This window comes from Zalophus californianus, chromosome 14, assembly GCF_009762305.2.
Source record: "Zalophus californianus isolate mZalCal1 chromosome 14, mZalCal1.pri.v2, whole genome shotgun sequence".
In the NCBI taxonomy this organism is placed as follows: domain Eukaryota; kingdom Metazoa; phylum Chordata; class Mammalia; order Carnivora; family Otariidae; genus Zalophus; species Zalophus californianus.
In genome coordinates this window covers 9,439,919-9,457,766 of record NC_045608.1, presented here as the reverse complement: position 1 = coordinate 9,457,766, position 17,848 = coordinate 9,439,919, and the positions used below count along the sequence as shown (strand labels likewise).

At 47.1% G+C, this 17,848-nt stretch overlaps 2 protein-coding genes across 2 annotated transcripts in view; one reads left to right on the top strand and one right to left on the bottom strand.

Moving 5' to 3' along the window:
- The window catches only part of LOC113912475 (BRCA1 associated protein), a 90,810-nt gene that overhangs the window by 12,341 nt on the left and 60,621 nt on the right, over positions 1-17,848 (top strand). The gene's annotated exons all lie outside the window — the stretch shown is intronic.
- The window catches only part of ACAD10 (acyl-CoA dehydrogenase family member 10), a 46,296-nt gene that overhangs the window by 1,693 nt on the left and 26,755 nt on the right, over positions 1-17,848 (bottom strand). The window contains 4 exon segments of the mRNA XM_035723972.1: positions 479-634; positions 10,587-10,720; positions 10,723-10,868; positions 17,023-17,196. Of these exon segments, the coding sequence (XP_035579865.1) occupies positions 479-634; positions 10,587-10,720; positions 10,723-10,868; positions 17,023-17,196 (610 nt within the window).

The following is a 17,848-nucleotide window of genomic DNA, read 5'->3' as shown; positions in this document are numbered from 1 at the left end:
ACCGGGACCTTGAGCCTGTGTGGCCTTCCCATTACTGAGATTCTCAGCTGAGGGGTGGAGGCTGCCGGCAGAAAACAGGGGTCGCTGTGGGCATCGTGCCTGCCCACGAGGGGTACTCAGAAAGAGCCGCTTAAGGGATCATGTCACACGTGAAAATAAATCTCTTTTGGTTAGTTCCTTTGCTTCCTCAGTTTGCTTGATACCTGCACCCCGCGGGGCATAGCTAAGGCCGGGGAACTGTGTGGGCCCCATCGCTCTGCTGGCTTGGACAGAAGTTCACCAGGCCCACAGACGGAAAGTTCAGAACTCTTTTATTGTCCCTTTTCCAGTTTTGAAAAGCTGCCCAAATACTTCCAAGCAGAAGTAAAGCAGTTATTAACGTCAAGGAGCCAAGCTCTTTCTCCATGATTTGCTGCACGGGGGAGGAAGCATCAGTGTCTCTAGAGGCCCAGGCTGGAGTCCCTCACCTCGACCTCACAACCTGTCATCCCTGGGGCCCCTCAGCCTCCCATCCAATTTGCTGCCACGCCTATGAGGTAGGCAGCTTCCTGCACCAGCAGAAAGCCGCTCCATCTCCACGGCCACTGGGCGATGGATGTCTGCCGGGGCTTCCTGAAGGCCCCATGGGACTTCACTTTGGACACAGGAGAGGCAGCCAGAGGGGCGACACTGGTGGCCCACAGAGGAGGGGGGTGGAAGCACACACGGGAGAAGACAGGACACAAAAGGGAGCAAAGCAGGAACCTGCCACATATCTGCAGTTTGTCAGCCCTGTAGCCACAGGCGATTTCCAGGGAGAAGATCCAGACACAGACAACATTGACGTGCACTGTGGAGCTCGTCACCATGGTGGCTGCAAATTACTTCCAGGAATGCCTCTCCTTCCATGATTCAGCCCCCTCTGGGCAGGCCTGGCTGCCAGACAGAGATCTGAGCTGGCCACTGGCCCATAGCTTCTGGAAATGAGGTAGTGACTGTGGGCTCCTCACAGGCTGGCCCGGCTTCACATCCTCAGAGTGCCTGGGAGCAAGGCTGGAGCCCCCTTGTGGGCAATGGTTAGTGCAGTGGGGATGCTAGAGTCTCTGAAACTCACAAGCAATCAGAAAAGGTTATAAGGGATTCTTGTATCTTTTCCACTTTTTTTTTTTAACTAAAAACAATTATACAAATAATATATTTCATGGCAGAAAAGGTATACATTTTCAGATTTAAAAAGGGGAGAACGTAGGGGTGCCTGACTGGCTCAGTCGAAAGAGCCTGTGACTCTTGATCTTGGGGAGGTGAGTTCGAGCCCCACGGTGGGTATAGAGATCACTTAAATGAATAAATAAAAACTTTTTTTTTTTTTTTTAAAGGGAGACAGGGACTCCTGGGTGGCTCAGTCAGCTGAGCGTCTGACTCTTGCTTTCAGCTCAGGTCATGATCTCAGGTTCATGACATCGGAGTCAGCTGGACATTCTCTCTTTCCTTCTGCCTCTGCTCCTACTCTCCCCCCTCAAATAATTAAATAAATAAATAAAATCTAAAAAAGAAAGAGTATATGGTGAACATCTATGTTAAGAAATAGATTTCTCCAGCATCATTTTATTTTTTTTAAAGATTTTATTTATTTATTTGACAGAGAGAGACACAGCGAGAGAGGGAACACAAGCAGGGGGAGTGGGAGAGGGAGAAGCAGGCTTCCCGCAGAACAGGGAGCCCGATGCGAGGCCTGATCCCAGGACCCTGGGATCATGACCTGAGCCGAAGGCAGACGCTTAACGACTGAGCCACCCAGGCATCCCTCTCCAGCATCATTTTAGAGTTTCACTGTAGCTCATACCTGGATTTAGCTGACCAGGCTCCTCATAGGTTATCCTTATAAGTTGTTCCCAAAATTTTGCTGTTACAATCAGTGTTGCAGTGAACTGCCTAGTATCAAACCTTTTGTTGACTCCTATCTACTCCCGTGTGACCAAGTCCCATGAGTGGAACTACCACATTGATGCTGTGTACCTTCTGAAGACTTCTGACCTGGATGGTCAAACAGCTCCCCAGGAAGGCTGGTCCGAGTTTCAGCACAGGATGGGGCTGAAGTATCATACCTGAACCTTTAGAGAGGAGCACTTCCTTTTCTTTGTTTTTTAATTTTATTAAGTTTTTAATTTTAATTCCAGTGTAGTTAACATACAGTATTATATTAGTTTCAGGTGTACAATATAGTGATTCAGCACTTCCATACATTACTCAGTGCCTATCCTGATTAAGTGTACTTTTTTTTTTAAGTGGGCTCCATGTTTAACGTGGGGCTTGAACTCACGATCTCGAGATTGAGAGTTTCACGCTCTACCGGCTGAGCCAACCAGACACCCCTTGAAAGTGTACTCTTTAATCCCCATCACCTATTTCACCCATCTGCCCACCCCTCCCCTCTAGTGACCATCAGTGTGTTCTCTGCTGTTCAGAGTCTGTTTCTTCGTTTGCTTCTCTCTCTTTTTCTCCCCCTTTTGTTCATTTGTTTTTTAAATTCCACTTATGAGTGAAATCATGTGATATTTGTCTTTCTCTGACTTATTTCACTCTAGCTCTGTCCATGTCATTGCAAGTGGCAAGATTTCATTCTTTTTTATGGCTGGATAGTATTCCATTGTACGTATATACCACATCTTCTTTATCCATTCATCTATCGATGTACATTTGGCTTGCTTCCATTACCTTGGCTTGTGTAAATAGTGCTGCAATGAACATAGAGTGCATGTATCCTTTAGAATTAGTGCTTTTGTATTCTTTGGGTAAATACCCAGTAATGCGATTACTGGATCATAGGGTAGTTCCATTTTTAATTTTTTGAAGAACATCCATACTGTTTTCCGCAGTGGCTGCACCAGTTTGAATTCCCACCAACAGTGTTAGAGGGTTCCCCTTTCTCCACATCCTCACCAACGCCTGTTGTTTCTTGTCTTGCTGATTTTAGCCCTTCTGACAGATGTGAGGTGATATCTCATTGTGGTTTTGATTTGCATTTTCCTGATGATGAGTGGTGTTGAACATCTTTTCACGTGTCTGTTGGCCATCTGGAGGTCTTTGGAGAAATGTCAGTTCATGTCTTCTGCCCATTTTTAATTGGATTATTTATGTGGGTTTTTTGGTGTTGAATTGTGAGGAGCACTTTCTTTTTAAAGAAAAAAGGACTAGTCAGTCTCAGCTCAAGCAGGTGTGAATCATAGAAGGTTCGCTTGGTAATCCAAACACATTGGACCACCTTTGTTCTTGGTACAGAGATTCTTGTGAAACATTTGTTTGGTTTCAAGGGTTTGCTTCATTTTTGTGAAATCAACGGCACTGATTTGAATTACCATTCCCAGCAATAGCTCTCTTTTGCAAGGGCTTCCAACCTTTCAGGGGATCAAAGAATAAAGTCTTCTGTGGACATGCTGGGGGAGGAGGGTGGTATAGGGCTAGACTCTAGAACCCCAGGTACAAAAGCCACCAATGTGGGTTCTCTCTGGTAGCTGATGTTTAAAGATGAGCTAGTGGGGCGCCTGGGTGGCTCAGCTGGTTGAGCGACTGCCTTCGGCTCAGGTCATGATCCTGGAGTCCTGGGATCGAGTCCCGCATCGGGCTCCCTGCTCGGCAGGGAGTCTGCTTCTCCCTCTGACCCTCTTCCCTCTCGTGCTCTCTATCTCCCATTCTCTCTCTCTCTCTCTCAAATAAATAAATAAATAAAATCTTAAAAAAAAAAAAGCTATAAAGATGAGCTAGTAGCAGAAGTGGTTCTCAGCAGCCCATGGCCTTTTGGACCTTGGAAATTTGCCCCCTCCTGCCATAGAGGCTGGCTTTTTCCTTCTGATCACCTCGACAGAGGGAGACTCATTCTGCTCTGAATTTCACACTTCACCAAAGTAACAGATGCAAAGCAAAGACAGGGACACAGCTTCTTGGCAAGAGTATCATCTTGCTTCACCTGCTAAGTGCTTTCAGAAAATGGTTAGGATTTGCGGTCCAAAGGCAAAACAGACGTGTGGCTCCAGGTCAGAGCAGGCACAAGGAGAAGCACTCAGCAGGCTTTCCGAGCACCAGGACCCTCCCTGACGATCCAGTCAGCCATATGCATTGGTGGATCCTGCTGGGATCCAGTCTGCCCTGGGCGATCTTGAAGCCTCGGCCAGGAACCCAGACCATGTTCTCCTCGAGCACACCTATCTGCTCAAATAGGACTTCACCAGGGCTGCTGAAACACCCAAAAGATTCCCACTGAGTAGTCTGTCAACCTGTTTCCCTTGGATGTGTTTATCCCTTGCAACAGTTCAGGTCACCTGCTGCCAATATTCCTGCCGTTTACTCAGCCTTCTGTCTGGGACATGATTGATGGGGAAGGAAGGGCAGGAAGGAGCCTATTAAAGATGAAAAATAAATCACTGATTTGCTGTGTTAAATGAATATTTTCCCATTCGTTTTCTAAAACATGATGACTCTACCTTGAACTGAAACTCCTTGGTGGGATGTGACTCTAACACCGTAGTGATCCTCTGAAAACACTGAAAATAAAAATGTGAGCGCTGTTAGCAGAGAGAAAGAGCCTGTGTGGGAGGGGCTCCAAGCCTGGAAGTCAGCTGTGTACTGGGATCTAGAAGAGAAAGTTTGCAGTGCACGTCCCGCCTCCTGCTTCTGTCTTGCGTGGCCTCCTCCTCTCACAGATTCTTGCTTATCTTCTAAGTTCAGAAGAGAAAAAAGAAAGTATAAAAATACCTGTCTGAAATTTGCCTTGTGGTTGATACTCATGTATGGAAATCAAATGCAGGAGAATGTGGCCCTCCCAATGTCATCATATTCATGGAGGTTTTGCGCCCCGATCCAGAACAAGGGCTGCCCAGACCACTTGCCCAGGCCCAGAGCCACACACAGAGGTGAGCCGCTCCTGGGATGCTAACCCGGAGCATCCTCCAGCCCATCCGCTGTCACAGCCTGGATGATTTTCATCCCTGGAGTATCCATGGGAACCAAGAGCATGATTCTGCCAGTGGCTTGGGGCCTGTGGGTCTGTTTTTCCCCTAAACACACCAAGCTGGCAGCGAGGATCCGGGATGGAGAGGAAAGGAGAGAGACAGGCCCTCTCATCTGCCGCCGGAGCCATGAACTCTCTTCACAGACGCAGTCGGGCCCAGGAAAGCCACAGCCAGCAGGCAGATAGAGCTAAGACCTCACATAATCAGATGAGTGCACGCGGGCTCCTGACTAGAAATGAGAGCTGCTGGTTTTTGTCCCCGTGAGGAATGAATCCAACATCATAAGAGCAATTGTTTTAAAAAAGCACCACGTAGAGCTGAAAATATAATATAGAGACAAGAGGCTGAAAACTGCTACATTATCACTGGCAGCGCGTTCTGCTCTTCCCACAGGCACCGTCAACGTAAGGGGCACAGGCTTCAGAATCAGGCCAACCCTGCATTCTCGGTTCCCTACGTGTGGGCAGGGGCTAACACCTTAGGCAAGTGACTCAAGTCGCTTCTCGGTCCTAGTTTCCTGCTCTGTCAGATGGGGGTGATAATCCGTACCCCCTGCGGAGGTGATGTCCACACAGCATTTAGGGAGGGTCCTGCAGAGTGAATGTAGGATGGAGGGCAGGATTCTCACGGGTCCCCTGTGCTGTTGCACATGTGATCTCACAGGAGGGGGAAGCCACTGACAGGTGACCTTCTGCCTTTCCAGCGGGGGTGCCCGGGGCCCACCGAAGACAGTGGGACAGGGAAGGAGAGGTTTCCAGCACGTCACATGTGTGATGCATCTGGTGACCCACGTTACCTCCGGTTCTCCTGGGCTCTGCTGCCTCTGTTGGGAGCACGGAGACAGAATCTTCTCTGCATCCTGTTTCCCAGGCAACAGCAGGGCAGAGAGAGAGACATGCTTATCAACACAGACCCAGGGAAGTGTCATGGAAAAATGAATGTCAGGCCAAATGCCTGAGATCCACCCCTGGTGACTGTGATGTAGAAGCACTTCTCTCAGATGGAAGACTCAGGTTGGTGGCAACTGATGAGGCGACCTGAGTGAGATCACATCGGCCTAGAGCTGGCCAGAGCCCCTCACTCCCGGCTCCCTTGCCCAGCAGAGCCTGGAAGGGCCCCACAGGGGTCTGGCCTGATGAGGAGGAGTTCCGGTGGGTGGTGCCCCAAGCAAGATGCGGGGGGGCTGGGTCCTAGCAGAATGGGAGCTGGCCTCTCCCTCCGGCAACAGAATCAGCCAGTGGGCCTTTTGCTCCTGGGCCGTATTGCACCAGAAGCTTCGTGTTCCCCAAATCTGGAGCAGAACAATTAAAGATCTGAAAAGGAGAGAAGGCATTACAGTGACTCCCGTGTCCATATTCAAAATTTCAAATACCCTGAAAGCCTGAGCCGGAGCTCCTTCCAAGTCACATTGCCTTCTGACACCTTCCTGAAGGTTCTTCCCGAAGCCCAGCCATGAACCTCCTTTGTTGAAAGAAAACCAACTGGAACTGGGGGGCCAAAGACTCACAGAAGCCAGCCAGGCCCATGACTTGCATGGCTCCCATCTTTTCTGGAAGACTCCCATCCTGAGCTGCTTTCTTGCTTTGGCTCCAGCCAGCTGCTGGAAGCCGTCCTCCCTCATAAGCAGTTGGAGTTCGGATGTGTTCCTGCAGCCAGTGAAGCCAGAGGGAAACCCAAAACATCGGAGGGGGACTGGTGTTCTTGCAGAGAACTAGAATATCCTCGCACGCTCAGGAGAATTGTAAAGGAGGAAGCTCGGGAGCATACAGACATGCCCGGGAGTTCACACAAATGTGCACACTCACTGTTGGTCAGTCCTGCTCCGTATTTTTTTCTCAGAATCCGTCTCCAAGGGTAGGAAAAGCTTCCAAAGTCTTTCAGCCTTGGCTTTCCCCAGGAAAAATAAGTCAGGGAACTACAGTGGATGATTTTTTTATTTTGGCCTATGGAAAATCATGAAAGGGATTGGAAGGAGGAAAGTAGAGAGCCAGAAATGAAGTGTGTGCCAAAAATAATGATGTGAGTCAGCATCATCGGGCTGGAGAGAAAGCCTGCAGATTTGTGGGCGGGGTGAGCACGAGGAGGCCTGGGGTGCGGGGTCCTAGCTGTGATGGTGGCTGTCGGTTCACTCCCTGCAGTCTCCATATCCCAGACACCCCACGTACCCCACCCTCCACCGTTGTTAGCATTATTAGGGTTGTAATGAATCTTCTAGAACATGCGCCGTGAACACAGGAGACTGAAGGATCCATTAGCGTGCCTGATAGGAACCAGGCCCGGTACATGTGGCGGCAGCCTCAGCTGCTTTGATATGGTGCATAAGCACACCCCTGAACCAGCTTCCCTGATGAGGGGACAAGTAACCCCCGATTTCTAAATGTAGCTCCTAGCCAGGTAACTAGGAAGTCTAGCCTGAGGGTCAGGAACTCGGGCCTTCAGTCAGATTACCCAGTTTAGCGCCATTCCTGCCATACCTGCCGGGCAAGATATTTGATCAGTTTCTTCATCTGTGAGACGGGACATTACCCATCCATCAGTCAGGACTACTGAGTTATAGCAGTGAACACCAAGTGTCGCTAACTAACGGGGAAAAAAGGAACTGAATGGAAAGGTTCTCAGGAGCTCAGGTTAGAGAATGAGGCTCTGAAACAGACACCCTAGAGGATCACAGCCACAGGATGCTCAGTAGTCCTCCTGGGGAATGAGTGAATGCCAGTGTTTCTTCTTGAAATACCGTTCACTCTCCCAATTCCAGAGAGTCTGGCTGGCCTCGCTTGGCGCCTGTGCCCACCTCTTGGCCAAGGAGGGCTGGACTGGCACCCTGACAATTCGGCCACTGTATCCAAAGGGGGGAAAGGAGTGCCCCCAAATGAAAGTGGGATGCTGCCGCCGAGAAAGGGGACTGAACCCTAGGCAGCCCAAACCGAAGCAGGGTCGACAACGCCCACCTGACTGGGCTGTTTTAAGGGTTAAATGAGATGACACAGGAATATAAAGTGTCTGACACAGAATCCGACGGCTGCACTAAATGTTAGCGATTATGAATATGATCACCGTCACTACTTCTTACGGGGAGGGGGCCGGCTAGCCTGACTTTTACACCGATATTGGGCCTGGTCTAATGATGTATTTCCAGTATCAGTACATGCACTGGTCTCACCATTTGTGTTAAGCTCAGTAGCTCTGAGTGCAATGACCAAGGAGCGAAAGGGCAGATTAACTGGAACGAATAAAGTAGGCTGGGGGGTGGGGAGTAAGAAGCAAGGGAGTTCTGAGGAGGCAGAATTAAGGAAATGGATCTAATCATGTCCTTGTGTATGTGTGGGGAACCCACAGAATTTGAACCCGGGAGCTCTGGACAGGAATCCAGACACTGGTGTTCCTAGCTGGACAAATCCCTGGACAAATCCGTTTCTTTTCTTTTAAATTGAGGTTAACAAGGCATACCTCACAGCATTCGTGAAATGCACCAGAAATGGCCAAATTCATCTTTCTATTTATGGGAGTAATGACACTTGGGATAAAAGCCATGAGCTACGGTTTCACCCCTTTACTCACAAATCTTACTTACCATCATGTTCCCATCCAGGTATGACTGGAAGTAGAGGGATCCCTACTCTAGGTTTTGCCGCAGCATTCCTTTTAGAGTCTGGAGGTGTTTGCATGAGTGTTTCCTTTTCTAGTGCTTCGGTGCCCTTCACGGGCTTACATGACATGCCCGAGGATGAAGTATGCTGGCGGGACGCAGTGGTGGGAAGAGCAATTCATGCATTACTGATGGGGGCATAAAGTAGTAAGCACCTTCCTGATCAAAACTTGGCAATATTTGGGCACCTGGCTGGCTCAGTTGGAGTGTGTGACTCCTGATCTCAGGGTTGTGAGTTTGAGCCCCAGGTTGGGTGTAGAGATTACTTAAAAGTTTAAAAATCTTTAAAAAACCTTGGCAATATTTATTAAAACATTAAATGATCTCATTCTTGGACCAGTATTTTTACTTAAAAGAATTTATCCTGTCGTAGAAACAGTAAATGTACATAGAAGTGCGTAAGAGCATTCGATGCACCTTGCTTGCACAGGACCCAGACCACCTTCTTCTTTTTCTTTCTCTTTCTTTCTTAGTAGGCTCCATGCCCAGCGTGGAGCCCAACTCAGAGCTTGAACTCACGACCCTGAGATCAAGACCTGAGCTGAGATCATGAGTCGGACGCTTAACCAACTAAGCCACCCAGGCGCCCCAAATCACCTTCTTATTCTGGAGGACCCCCTCACTATATAAATTTTGATGGGATCAAGGCAGTCTCCTACTGCAGGTGAAGGGGGCCAGACCTGCCCTCCTTCTCCCTGCTTCGTGGCAATGAAGGCGTGGCCTTGGGACCTACTCCCCGGACCCCCTGCCCTCTGAAAATTCCCATCTCAAACTCCAGAGTCCTCAGGAAGCTTCCCAAAGAACCTCCCAGCCGGCTGCTCTTGTGACAGCCTTGGCCACAGTCCCTGTGGCCTGTCTTTGCTTGACTTCTAAAGGTGGGTCTTCAGCCTCCCTGTCCATGTCAGCAGCTAGCTAATGTCCTTTGCTGCTTAAGTGATCGAGAATGACGTAGCCTGCCAAATGAGATACCCTCGGTGTCCCTCAGCCAAGGGGAGGATAGACAAATTACATACACCCCTACTGCGAAAACCCTGGACGGTCCATCTCCAGGGGCTGATGTGTCATTAAATTCACTAAGCAAGTGGGAGATGCGAATGTATACAACAATCCCATTACAACATAGGAATATGTTAGTATGTAATAGAGAAAAGCAGCTGGGAGCCTAATAGGCCAAGCTGTTGACAGTAATTATCTTCAGAGAGCAGAGAATTTTAGAGAAGTCTTTCTCTGTCATGAACTCTTTTTACTCGTGTCATGTTTGAGCTTTGGTTATTTTGCAATTGGCTTATAACCAGAAAAAAAGTGATAATGCCATTTTATTAAAAAGCAGGTGGTGGCTGCATCATAGGCAAAATTTGTGCGCCTCCTGAGGATCTCAGATAACTTAAAAACTCACACAAGCCAAGACTCCTCCTGACAAAGAACAGAAGGAATTTCCATTATCAGCTAACGTGGTGTCCCTGTCTGTCAACAGTTGGCAGTGGGCTCTAGCCCTCTGGCTTTGACATTACGGATTCTTCAAAGAGAGACTTTATGAACCGATGCGTTTTATTTCACACACTTCAAATTTACATAACACAAATATGCATAAAATAATGAGCCCACGTGTCCCAGGGGCATGAACCACAGACGTGGCGGGTCCTCGGCCGGGGCTGAATTACCTGGCGAGGACACGGTCTCACAGAAAGAGCCATGAAGTGAAAACTGAGGCATCTTAGAGCTGGCTCTTCCCGATGATGATGGAAAGCAAAGATAATTCACCTCAGCCCTCCCATCTCTTCCCTGCCTCTGAGGGGAACAGATGTGTCCAGTCAGTGCACTGAGGTTCTGCCGTGTTGATGACATCTTACCACCTCTCTGTTGAGGTGTTCCATCGGCAGGGAAGGGGTGCCTCCCCCACTGAGGCTTGGTGAGTCCATAGCTCTGACTCAGCGGGCTGCTGCAGTCACAGGTACAGCCCCCTGAGCGGTGGGGAAAGGCCCTCTGGACAGATAACCAGAGCTCCCTTTGAGGCCTGAGCTGGGGAAGAGTCTGTGAAGATGATGTAACTGCTCGTGCCGGGGGTGCTCAGCAGGGGCTGTGACCAGCCTGAGTGTGGTAGGACCTCACTAGTGGTTTTGTGACTGGCATCTCTTTGAAAACCCGGAACCCTTCTTTGACTGCAAAATCCCAGGCCAGGTTAGACATATATTCAGTCAGCTTTGTATTTTGTTCAGCGGCTGCCAAGCTTGCTTGCCCTAAGCAGAAACAAAGAAAAACAGTGATTACTCCCCAGCGACCCTTCACAATAATGCTATTAGCAGCGACTAGCATTTGCTAAGCACTTGCCATGTTCCAGACTCAGTGCTAAGTGCTCTGCGTGTATGATTATAGCTCACTGAATTCCTGAAGCATGATGATGGTTTTATTTCCCACTTTACGGACAAGGATCTGGGTCTTAGAGCGGAGGCATGCCCACGCTTCTGGGAGCCAGGAATCAAGCTCGGCTGGACTGCTCCCTGCTCCTTCCCTCTAAAGAAACTAATGAAATCAGGAAGACCCCCGGTCGCTTCTGCTGTCACCAGTGGGCTATTCAGAGTCCTGCACTACCCTAAACTGTCCCTGATGCAAAACTGTTACAGGGTCACTGGGGACCAGATTAGTGGCTGGTCTCTGGACCCCGCTCTGCACAGATCACTGCTCTCTTCTTTTTTAAGTACGTGCATCAAGACAATTTTTGAGAAGGATTTTTTTAATGTAAAAATTTTTTAAGATTTATTTATTTCAGAGAAAAAGAGCAAGTGTGCACATATTCTAGCACATGCATGCGTGCAAGGAGAGGGGAGACAGAGGGAGAGGGGAAGCAGACTCCCCGCTGAGCAGGGAGTCCACACGGGGCTCCCTCCCACAACCCTGAGATCATGACCTGAGCTGAAACCAAGAGTCGGGCACCTAACCGACTGAGCCACCTAGGCGCCCCTTAATGTACATTTTTTAAAAATTGAGGTATAGTGTATATACACCCTCTTTATAAAAGTGTACAATTCTGAGTTTTGTCAGGTAACCAGCACTGTCATCAAGATACAGAATATGCCCATCATCCCCAAATTTCCATGGTGTCCCTTTGTACTCAATCCTTTGCCCCAGCCCCTGGCAACACTAATCTCTTTTTTTTTTTTAATATTTTTTCTGAATCTCTATTTCTGTAGTTGGTCTTTCCTGGAATGTCACAGAAGTATATACATCATAGGGTGCGTAGTCTTTCAGTGCAGCTTTTGACATTCGGTGGACCGCATCTGGCATCCAACCATGAGTGTGTGCATTGAGTCCTTATCATGAGCTTCTTTACAACCAGCTCTCCTAGGTTATTTTTAGCCTTTCCACATTCTAAATACTTTTTTAAAAAGATTTGTTTATTTATTTGACAGAGAGACAGTGAGAAAGGGAACATAAGCAGGGGCAGCGGGAGAGGGAGAAGCAAGCTTCACGCCGAGCAGGGAGCCCGATGCAGGCTTGATCCCAGGACCCCGATGCGGGGGGCTTGATCCCAGGACCCTGGGATCATGACCTGAGCCCAAGGCAGACGCTTAACGACTGAGCCATCCAGGAGCCCCACCTTCCCACATTATAAAGAGACTGTGTTTTCCTCGTTCTCTTTGTATCAATAAATGGATCTTTGCAGAGGCCTGCTTTTCTCCTGGCCCCTGCTGTGGTCAGTTTCCCACGAGAGCCATTTTCACGCAGGTTTGGTGTTAAAGATACTATGCTATTCCTTACAAATGAGGAACCAGATCCATCTGCTACATAGCAGGGAATGCAGGCCACTGGACAAGTCTTTACTCAGCACCTGCTCCGTGCTAGGTATGGAGCTGGGGCCCAGGGATGGGGGGGGGCAGTCGGGAACCAGACAGCCCCCTTCCTGGAGGCACACGCGCAGTGAGGATGGAGGACAAGAGGAGCATGAAGCCACTCACGTGGCACACAGGATCTCGAAACTGTCAAGTGGTGTCTTGATAGCCAATCGGGGACAATCCAATGCAGTTTATGGGTGTAGAGATTCCAGAATGGATAATTCAGAATCCACTCAGCCTATTCCAAGGCACGGGAGCAGGATCCAGTGAGAACACAGTGGTCCCCTAGAAAATGTCTACAGATAGTCAGGCCTGTTTGGCACCTCATGCACCCAGCAGCCCTCTGCTTAATTAAATATTTCTGGTTAGCTTTCATTGCAAAGCCGTAACACAAATTAGGAAAGGGTGGTTAGAGTTAAAGCTGCCTAGGGGAAGGGAAAATATGGTTTCCAAGAATTCCTGCTTATTGAGACCTCTATTATCAGATCAGGGAGGGTTAAACTGGAAATCCTCTGGATGCTGATTTTTCTCTGGACACTGTTTTGCTCACAACTTTGTATTTTGCTAGTATCACCCAGCACAGTACCTGGCTTAGTAGAGGTTCAGATACTTGTGAATGAATGATCAATTCCCCAACTGCAAATGCCTTTCTCGTTAGAATATGGGAACCTGGCTGAGGTCCACATGCTGCCACCAGGCTTGGGGTGTTGACGACCTCAAAGCTAAGACGTTCCTGCAGTACTAGCAAACCTACTGCTGGGCTTCATTTTATTCACATTTCATTTTGGAGAATTTCAAAGATACACACAAATGGAGCAAAGAGTATAATGAATCTGCAAGTGTCTATCACTGAGCTTCAACCATCATTAGAGCCTGGCCAATCTTGTTTCATTCTCTGTCATCCCCACCCTCACTGCCCTGGGTTTTTCTGAAGTAAATCCCAAACATTGCATCATTCCATCTATGAATACTTCATTTATGTCTAATAACAGACTTAAAAACACACAATACCATCATCATGCTTAAAAAAATTAACTATGCCTCCTTGAAGGGCGCCTGCGTGGCTCAGTCGTTAAGCGTCTGCCTTTGGCTCAGGTCATGATCCCAGGGTCCTGGGATCGAGCCCCGCGTTGGGCTCCCTCTCCCACTCCCCCTGCTTGTGTTCCCTCTCTCGCTGTGTCTCTCTCTGTCAAATAAATAAACAAAATCTTAAAAAAAAAAAAAAACTATGCCTCCTTGATGTCATCAACTGTCTAGTTAGAATTCAAATTTCACTATCTCATAAAAAAATTTTTTTAAAGATTTTATTTATTTGACAGAGAGCAAGAGAGCACAAGCAGGGGGAACAGTAGACACTTAACCATCTGAGCCACCCAGGCGCCTCTCATAAAAAAATTTTTATAATTTGTTTTTTCAAATAGGGATCTAAAGATTCAAATGCTATAATGGCTGACGTGTCTTTTAAATCCACCCCCTTTTTAAAGATTTTATTTATTTATTTATTTATTTATTTATTTAACGGGGGGGGGGAAGAGAGAGAGAGAGAGAGCGCACCAGAAAGGAGGAAGGAGGAGCAGAGGGCGAGGGAGAGGAAGAAAGAGAATCTGAGGCAGACTTCCCCCTGAGCATGGAGCCCTTTGCGCGGTACTTGGTACTAGATCTCACGACCCTGAGATCATGACCTGAGCTGAAACCAAGAGTCAGATGCTGGACACTCAACTGACTGAGCCACCCAGGTGCCCCTTAAGTCCCTTTTGATCTGTAGATTCCATTTTCATCTTTTCTCTTCCCCCTTGACGTTCATTTGTTGAAGAATCTGTGAAGTGTCCCCAAATTTGGACTTGGTGAGAGGCTGTGCCCCAGGGGTCCTATTTAACATGCTCCTCTGAACCCTGTTTCCTGTGAGGTGGTAGTTAGCACTACAGACTCGGTCAGATCCAGGTCTGACTTTTGGGAGAAGCACCAGGAGGCACATAATGTCTGGCCGTCTCTCTCTTGCTGATGTTAGCACCATTGATGCTTATTTTCCAGATCCATTAATGTATTAGGGGTGGAAATTTGGTGATCTGTTAATTCTGTGATTTCGTCTGGGATGCTTTCCTAGAGAGAAGCTTTCTCTCATCAGTTACTTGGTTAGCCTGACCTAGAACTTGTATACGAAAGGCAGGATAAATCCTTCATTTTTTTTTTCCCTTTATTTGTCAATTTTTAGAATAATGGGTTGGTTTTCTGGTGTCTTCCAAAGCCACCAATGAGATTTTGACTCTGTTTTAGTGTTGTTCTTTACTCATGGATGTAAACACACTTGATGGGTTCCCATCCATTTCAGCTTCATCCTTACTGGTGCTCAATGTATCCTGTCATTAGCAAGTGGGGGCCTATTCAGGCTGGCTCCTGGGTGCTGTAGATATGACCCCAGTTGTCTTCAACAGCTCCCTCACTTACTGGTATGACAGGGTGCTCCAGGCTCACCTGTAGACATCCTGCCCTTGAGCTGAACACAGCTACTTCTCTAAGCAGTCCCAGTTCCTTTTGGTGGGAATGGAATTTAGAGATTATGACATGGGGAAAACTGGGAGTATATAATGCTACTAGGATAGCCACCATTTTTAGGACTTTCTGGCAGGTTGTATGTGCTTTCTTTCTGCCCGTCTTCCTTTCCACATAGGAAGCAAACTGTAATCTGCCTTCTATCTTCTTAACTGATTTAGGAGAGAGATTATTTCATTTGCTATAAGATCTAGAATTAAAACCAATAAGATTGTGCCATACTGTCATATATATACACATATACGTATACGTATATACATGTAAAGACTCTATAGGTGATATGTTCTTTTATATATACATATCCAACTCAACTGTTAGCACTTAACTTTTCTCCCCAGAAGTTCAGATGAACAAGATATAATGTAGAACTAACTCCAGCTAGTTAAATAAAGCATTTTCCCATGTATGGAGAAGCACCATCTAAGAAAACACATAATCTTTTTTCTCCTTCAGCAATCCTCTTACTGGGCAATTTGGCAACATCTACAAAATTTTAAAATGCACATACTTTAACTTAGCAATTCAAATTCTGGGAATTTATCCTTCAGGTATATTCACACGTGTGAAAAGGATGTTCACCAACCACCATTTGTGATTGCAAAAATGTGCAAACAATCCAAAAATACATCAGTAGGAGAATGGGTTAAATAAATTAGGCTACATCCATACAATGGAACGTACTATAGAAATCAAAAAGAATGATGTATATCTGCACATACTCATGTGGAAAGGTATCTATGAAATATTGTTAAGTGCAAAAAGAAAAGCAAGGAATGTATCTTATGTTGTTGTAAAGTATATATATGATAATCATATATATGTGTATATCCTATACATACACACAGCATATCCTACACGCACATTCACACACGGCATATCCTACACGCGCACGCACACACGGCATATCCTACATGTGTACATACACATACACAAATATTTCATAGGAATTCTTAAGCATAAAAAATTTTAAAATCAAGGTACAAAAAATGCATGTAGGCTGATCACATTTTTGTAAAACTTAGAGCGAGAGACGCCTGGGTGCCTCAGTTGGTTAAGTGTCTGCCTTTGGCTCAGGTCATGATCCCACGGTCCTGAGATGGAGCCCAGCATCAGGCTCCTTGCTCTGCGGGGAGCCTGCTTCTCCCTCTACCTCTCCTGCTCCCCCTGCTGTGCTCTCTCCCTGGCAATAAATAAATAAATAAATAAATAAATAAATAAATAAAATCTTAAAAAAAAACCCTTAGAGATAAGATAGATGTACAGAAAAAAATGGGGAGCCCATTAAGGGTGATATTTATCTTTGAGAAATGATACTGAGAAGAAAGGAAAATAATTTTGTATTCTTATGATTTAATTCTTATCATGTAGGTTTTTACTTTTTTTGGTATGTTATGTTAATACTTTTTAAAAAGTTTGGGCATGTGGGTGGCTCCGTTGGTTGAGCTTCCGACTTGTGATTTAGGTTCAGGTCATGATCTCATGGGTCGGAGCTCGAGCCTCAAGTCGGGCTCTGTGCTCAGTGGAGAGTCTGCTTGAGATTCTCTCTCCCTCTGCCCTTCCCTCCACTTGCACATGCTCGCTTGCTCTCTCTCTAATGAATAAATAACTTTTTTTTTTAAAGATTTTATTTATTTATTTGAGAGAGAGAGAATGAGAGATAGAAAGCATGAGAGGGAAGAGGGTCAGAGGGAGAAGCAGACTCCCTGCTGAGCAGGGAGCCCGATGTGGGACTCGATCCCGGGACTCCAGGATCATGACCTGAGCCGAAGGCAGTTGCTTAACCAACTGAGCCACCCAGGCGCCCTGAATAAATAACTCTTAAAAAATAATTTTTAAAAGTTTAAATATTTTAAAGAATATATATATATATATGCCATTAATGACAGATGGTTGAATTAACTGAATCTTGTAGAATTCTGGCAAACTGGTCCCTCCAAAGCCTCTGTGGCCACAGGGGATTCCTAGGGGGAGAAGCTGTGTGGCTGTGACTCCAACCCTGAGGCAGCATTACCTGGGAGTGAGCGCTTGTAGACTCCTTGCAGGGTTGCAGCCATGCGGAAAAAGGAGAAAGCCATGTAAAAGTTCCAGTTCTCAGGGGGAGGGATCTCCGAGTGATGGCAGTACATCATGAAATACTCCTCTGCGGTAGGGATGCCCAGCTGAGTGAAATCACAGTCACGCAAACCTGAGGCGACAGACAGAGCCATCTCTGGGCGGGCAGTCAGTGACCCCCCCACCCCCCTGTGGCCGCAGGGATCTAAATTATGAAAATCATTTCCTCCCTTGGCAATGAGTTTCACAGCTAGTTCACAGGCTCAACTCCTTATTTCAGCAGCTCTTCTGCCCTCACAAGGCTGGGATCCCGGCTTGAAGCTATTCACAAATTGGCCCTCAAAAGTTTCAGACTAAATTGGCAGTAAAGGCAGGCAGCCTGGGTGGCTCCGTTGGCTAAGCGTCTGCCTTAGGCTCAGGTCATGATCCCAGCATCCTGGGACTGAGTCCTGCATGGGCTCCCTGCTCAGCAAAGCATCTGCTTCTCCCTCTCCCTCTGCCCCTCCCCCCTCGCTCATGCTCTCTTGCTCTCTCTCTCGCTCTCATGAATAAATAAAATCTTTAAAAAAAATAAATTGGCAGTAAAGGAAGGAATAAGAGGCCTCCACTTCCATCTGGACCATAGTTCAGGGTGGATGCATATTATTTTCCATCAGCCATTTGATAAAAAATGGTACTGAAAGAAAAATCCTGATCCTGGGGCACCTGGATGGCTCAGTTGGTTAAGCATCCAACTCTTGATCTCAGCTCAGGTCTTGATCTCAGGGTCGTGAGTTCAAGACCCA